The sequence below is a fragment of the Caloenas nicobarica genome, chromosome 7 (genome assembly GCF_036013445.1).
Source record: "Caloenas nicobarica isolate bCalNic1 chromosome 7, bCalNic1.hap1, whole genome shotgun sequence".
Lineage (NCBI taxonomy): Eukaryota > Metazoa > Chordata > Aves > Columbiformes > Columbidae > Caloenas > Caloenas nicobarica.
In genome coordinates, this window is record NC_088251.1 from 39,064,427 (window position 1) to 39,070,426 (window position 6,000).

Genomic DNA, 6,000 nt, shown 5'->3' on the forward strand with positions numbered 1-6,000 from the left:
CGACCCCGAGCAGCCCCGAACTCCGGCCCCGAGCAGCTCCGAGCGGCCCCGAGCGGCCCCGGCCCCCGCGCTGAGGCACCGGGGCGGCGGCAGGTGCGGGCACCTCAGCGCGGCACCGACGCCCCGTCCCCAAAGGGCAGAGCTACCGGTCGCCAGCGGGACGCGAGGACTGAAGCGAGACCCGCCCCGCCACAACCAGGTTCGGCAGAAATACGATGAACCGGCGCGTACGTCTCTGTGTGTGTGGGGAAATCCCCCCGGGGTGCGATCCCCTCGGCCCGGCGCTCCCCCCGCCGCCGCTCACCGCCTTTATCCTTGCCGTACATGTGCCCGGCCACCTGGTGCGACAGCGGCACGCAGCCGTTCAGCGCCCGCCGCCGGCCGCCCCCCGCCGCCGCGGGGCACGGGGAAGCGCCGAGCGCCGGCTGGGCCGCGGCCTCCTCCGCCTCGCCGCGCCCGCCGCCCCCGCCCTCGGGGCGCCCCGCCGCGGGCAGCGCCGGCCGCGGGGGCTCCGTGGCCATGTCCCGGGGGTGGCGGCGGGAGGCGAGCGGCGGCCGCGCTCCGACGGGCGGCAGCGGCCTGCGGGCCTCAGCGGGCGCTGCGTGCCGGGGCGCGGGCGGCGAGGGCCGGCGGCTCCATCACCCCGCGCCGCTCCGCTCCGCGCCGCCCACCCCGGCGACTGGCCGCCGCGCCGCCCCGCCCCGGACGCGGCTCCGCCTCTGCCGCCCGGCCCGCGGCGGGGCTGGGGGCCGCGGCCGCTGTGGCGGCGCCGAGCGGGGCGCTGCCCCAGGGTAGGCCGCGGCCGGGCCCCGCGGAGGCCGCGGCGCCGCTGAGGCCGGGCGGGCAGCGCCTGGTGCGGCGGCGGCAGCAGGGCCGGGCCCGGCCCGGCGCAGCGCGCTCCGAGCCGCGGCGGGGCCGGGGCCGGGGCCGCCCCCCGGACAAGGTGCCGCCGCGCGCGGCGAGAGGCGGGCGCTGGCGGGCAGAGGCCGCTGCCGCTCCCCCGGTGGCCAGAAATGCGCCCCAAACCCTCCTCGGTTTCGCACCGATTCTCCGTCATCCCGAGGCTTGTTTTATTTTACCTCCGGTAGGTCACAGGGACCAGAAGCGGGAGCAGGCTGAGGCGCCTAAATAGTGGGACATCTTTGAAGTGCGTAAGGCCTAAACCAGCCTCGTCGCACTCCGTAGGCGTCTGTCCTGGATTCGGGGTGGGCACACCTGGCCTGACAGCCGATCAGAATTAGATGAACTAGTCCTTAATCTGAACTGTAACCCCCCTCGGGTGCGCGGAGCTGCGCGCAAGCCCTGCACTCACTCACAGGACTCCTGGCTCCGCTTCTTGGCTACAAGACTTCATTAATTCTTCGACTAGGGATGTGCCAGCTCTATTTGTAAGCGTGTCAGGGCCACAAAGATGATGAAGGGAGTGGAGCATCTCCCTTATGAGGAAAGGCTGAGGGAGCTGGGGCTCTTTAGCTTGGAGAAGAGGAGACTGAGGGGTGACCTCATCAATGTTTATAAATATATAAAGGGTGGGTGTCACGAGGATGGAGCCAGGCTCTTCTCGGTGACAACCAACAGTAAGACAAGGGGTAATGGGTTCAAGCTGGAACACAGGAGGTTCCACTTAAATTTGAGAAGAAACTTCTTCTCAGTGAGGGTGACGGAACACTGGAACAGGCTGCCCAGGGGGGTTGTGGATTCTCCTTCTCTGGAGACATTCAAAACCCGCCTGGACGCCTTCCTGTGTAACCTCACCTAGGTGTTCCTGCCCTGGCAGGGGGATTGGACTAGATGATCTTTCGAGGTCCCTTCCAATCCCTAACATTCTGTGATTCTGTGTAATTGCTACCTTTTCTTTTTACTGTTTCTTTCATTTAATAAATTAGCTGAACTCTGTGAACATTAGACCTGTGCTTTTGCCTCGGTACCCGCCAGTGTCAAGTCGTGTTTAGCATTAGTAGGACACAGGAATGGGAAGGCAAGGCTGGAGATAGGAAGGCGATTTTAGCAGATACATGACATTTCCAGAGGTTTTATAAAAATGGGCGGATGCATATCAGGAATCAGTATTGATATTGGTGGAACAACAGTTCCTCTAATAGCTCAGCTATCGTGTGCCACCTCTTCCCCATCCCACAACTGGGAGGCGTGGCAGGTGGTTGGGAGAACTGGATGGCGATTTGGGGGATTTACTGGGGAAATTAAAGTGTCAAAGGAACAGGAAGGTCACGGGGAGAAGGAGTGTTGAAGAGTGAGAGGAAGGAGCATACCGCGTAAATCTGTCAAAACTGAGTTTCATTAGTTCGTTGTTCATGGAATAATCTGTTTTGCTCTCTTAATTGGGTAAGATGGGGAAGACAGTGGTAACAACTCAGCAAGATCCTTTCTGAAGTAACAAGGCTGGTCTGAGAAGTTATGTTTCTCCTTCCTGGATATCCTCTTCTCATCAGACGTTACTGTCCAGCCCTAAAAATGCGGTGTCAGGTGGTTGCAAGCATAAACTCCCATATTCACTTCCCCAACGCGGAATTTTCCCAGGGGGATGCTGACGCAGGAGAGAAATACCACAGATTGGTCAACCCTTGCACAAAAAAGAAATTACCGAGGAATATATATAGTGAATAAAAAAAAGCACAAGGGGTACATGTCTGGCAGAGAGAAGGCTCCTGGTCTCGGCAGCAGCAGCTGCTACAAGGTTCGGATGCCAACCTGAGCCTTGTGGAAAGATATTTCCCCCTGCAGAGATGTGAAACATTTGTCTGATCCGAGTCTTAACGCAGAGAGAGAAACATAGATGCTCTTTCAGACTTATAACGCTGCAATCTACCTGAGCTCGAAATCTTAATGGAAAAAAAGAAAGGGAATTAAAAGGCAAAAAAGTGGAATTTAAAGGCTACTGAAGTACCTAGTCCTGAACTAATACTTTCTAGATATCCTTTGAGCTAACAGAAGTGGATCTAGAGGGGATTAAAAGAAAGATGAAAGCACGAGCAACTGGAATAAGTAAACTCTGACTGTTTTCTTTTCCCTGATACTTGGTTTAGTCAGATTTATGCATAAAGAAATCAAGTGACGCAAGAGACTGTCTTGTGATCACTCACTCCACCCTCACGCTTCAGCACACAGAGTTCACTAATCTTGTCTGGGATCTTCTCCTAAAATAAAACAAGCAAACCCAGAAGAATACCAGAAATAACAAATAATTTGTTTATCCACAGAGTGTGGTACTGTAGGAGTCTACGCTGAAAGCTGAACCTACCAGCAAGATTCCCAAGGAAACTTCTTGTCTCTGGGCTGTGCAATTGCACTCGAAGAGAAAGTGAAAGATGCTGCGAACGGCTCCTAAAGGTGGTTGGAAATCTGCCCCACCCCCCCACTAAAATGCATGTGGCAAAATTGTGTTTAATTCTGGGTTACTCTTTATTGCTGGAAAACAATCATACCTCACCCAGTCTGGCACAAATGTAAACACTAACAATATAATCACAATAAATGTTATGCACTCATTCATTTTGCACAGAGTGCTTTGTGCTGCACGAGGATGTCTCACTGGCAGATTGCAAAGCTCCCCTGAACTGAGCGAGGATTACAAAATAATCACTTTCTGCTGAAAGAAAGCCCTTTTCCAAACGCAACAGCTAGTTAATAACTAACCGCAAGACGCACAGCACTTTAGTGCAGGAAATAAGCTCATACTGCAGTGGAAGTGCAGGGGGACATTGGGTAAACAGACGAGTGGGGCGAGATCTTGGCCAAAATATTGGTACCCTAGAGCTATGCTGACAACAAGCATTGCTGAGTTTTTCAGTGTCCCTTCGCAGGCGGCCGTGCTCGCCAGGCTCCTGCCGGACCAAAAGACTGCGACAGAGCCAACCCGGACCGTCCGTTTGGTCCTGATAAGAAACATCAATCGGTGAAATGAGTAATTTGCTGGAAGGGCGAGAGCGTCTGCAGTGGCCTGTCCTGCTCGCTCGGCAGGCGTTGTCACAGCAGCGTGGAAGTGGCAGCCGTGTCGCAGTTCGTTCTTTTTTTTCTCGCTGCTTCACAGCAGAAGCGTTGCTGTATCGCGCCCTCTTAAAATAGCTCAGGGCTTTTAATGCTTTGATAAATTCACCGAAGTTCTGTGCTCTTTTGTTCTTGTTAAGTAAAGGAAAATCTAAACCGCCCTTGTCTGTTGTAGCTGTAGAACTCAAGGGTGCTGCTATCCCACTTTCTTTCCTAGCTACTGCCTCGTCACTTGGGCATCATAGCGCACAATGATTAATATTTTACTTGGCTCTGACTGCTGCAAACTCTTTGACACTCCTCTCCTCCCTGGCAACCAGGTACAGCTGGGGTTTTCCAGGATGGAAGCAAAGGGACAGTGTCAAAAGCGAACTTATGCTCTCTGGAGATAATACAGCACATTTTGGGAGTGACTGTGAGGTTAATTCACAGCAGTCGTGTATTTTATGGATCACCTTTTCTACAAACAGAACCGCAGCTGTAAAATTTTGGGTGGTCTGTTTTGTATTGGAAAGTACGAGGACTATAGAGGTGAAAAGCTCGTTTCAATAGTTAATTTCTTCCTCAGAGTCCGTGGATATTTTTTTGTTGGTGGTGGTGATCGTTAAGCTAAGCCCAGAATTTGGAGGAAAGGTTCATTTTTGGCCTGAGAGGAGGTTAAGGGCTGGGAAGCAAATGGAAGGGCTTTCATGGTGGAGAGGAGGCAGCAGCGGGTGTTTGCTGAGGCTGGTTTTATTCAACATCTTTATTCATGTCCTGCACGAAGTCTCCAGGTCCGCAGATGCTCCTGGGGCAGCCAAAGGCCACGGTGATGGCAAAGAAATCCTGCAGGATCTCACAAAGCTGAACGGAAGGCACAGTGTTGGCAAAGGAGCTTCAGTGGGAATGAACGTAGGGCGATGCCTGTAGAGGGAAATAATCAAAACCAAAGCTCTTTGATGCTGATCCTGGAACCGTTCTCTCATGGAGAATAGGAACATACCATTAATTAATCAGTGAAGAAGATGGAATTAAACCATGATTTATGGAGAGTCTGAACAGACTAAATATATTTTAGCGGCCTCCGGCCCTAGAAAAGGGCAGTGAGGATATGTGTGCTTTGACATCCTTGGGCAAGAAGTTGTGGTTCTTCCTGAAACAGAGGTGTTAGAGCAAAGTCTTCAGCACCATCTCCTGATCTCATGGCTTACAGGTAGCTAAAGATTCCTCCCTTTGTCCCTGCACACAAAGATGTTCCCAGTACAGTGCTGTATCTCTATCAGGGGGTTGCTCAGGGTTCACAAATGCATGGTGGCATTTTACCAGTCCCATCCTAATGCTTTAGGGTAACCCCGGTACTTGATTTAAGATGATTAACGTGCCAAGAGGTTTATTTAAAACGCGTCTTTGCCTTTCCCTAGAGACTACTTACATTGCCCCCATACGCAGCAGGATCAAATACCTGTTTATTGACTAAACCCACTGCCAACTGGCATTAAGAAGTGTCTCTTCTGTTAAATAGTATTCTACTCCCAGACTTTGAGAAGCAACAGAATTTCAACCCTTAAAAAGCATTTTAACGTGGGCAGATGTTGGAGCCAAGAACGAGATTGAAACAGCAAGATCACACTGCTTGAAAAGAGCAACACATTTAATAATTACTGAAGTGAAAGTCTGTTCTGGCCATAGTTTTACTGCCCGAGTCTCCAGCAAGAGTCCCGGCGGTGAACAGACAGTGCGTCTTGACCACGTCTTATCCTTGTATGGTTATATTTGCCAGCTGCAGAAAAGTATTTGAGAAAAGTTACGCAGTTGGTGACCTTATCATTCATTTTGCTGTTTCTGTTGCCAGCTGACTTGACGGAACAGCACAAACATTCCAGCTACTGAGCAGATGCTTTGCAGTGTGCTGGATTTTGAATGCTTCACACATTAAAGCTGTAATTTCTGGCACGCTCAGGAAGCTCCTCTTTTCTGCAGAGCCTCCTCCAGGAGAGCAGAAGGCACCTTTTTTTT

The 6,000-nt window shown here is 52.4% G+C and overlaps 1 protein-coding gene and 1 long non-coding RNA gene across 2 annotated transcripts in view; one reads left to right on the top strand and one right to left on the bottom strand.

The window, feature by feature from the left end:
- The window catches only part of IPMK (inositol polyphosphate multikinase), a 39,866-nt gene extending 39,154 nt beyond the window's left edge, over nucleotides 1–712 (bottom strand). The window contains exon 1 of the mRNA XM_065638729.1: nucleotides 305–712. Coding sequence (XP_065494801.1) covers nucleotides 305–521 — 217 coding nt within the window. The 5' untranslated portion in view covers nucleotides 522–712. The remainder of the gene's footprint in view (nucleotides 1–304) is intronic.
- A 10-nt stretch (nucleotides 713–722) lies between these two features.
- Nucleotides 723–3,506, top strand: LOC135990735 (uncharacterized). The gene is made up of 2 exons (XR_010606458.1): nucleotides 723–1,084; nucleotides 3,219–3,506. It is a non-coding gene; the product is annotated as an uncharacterized LOC135990735 (long non-coding RNA).
- Nucleotides 3,507–6,000: the final 2,494 nt, after the last annotated feature.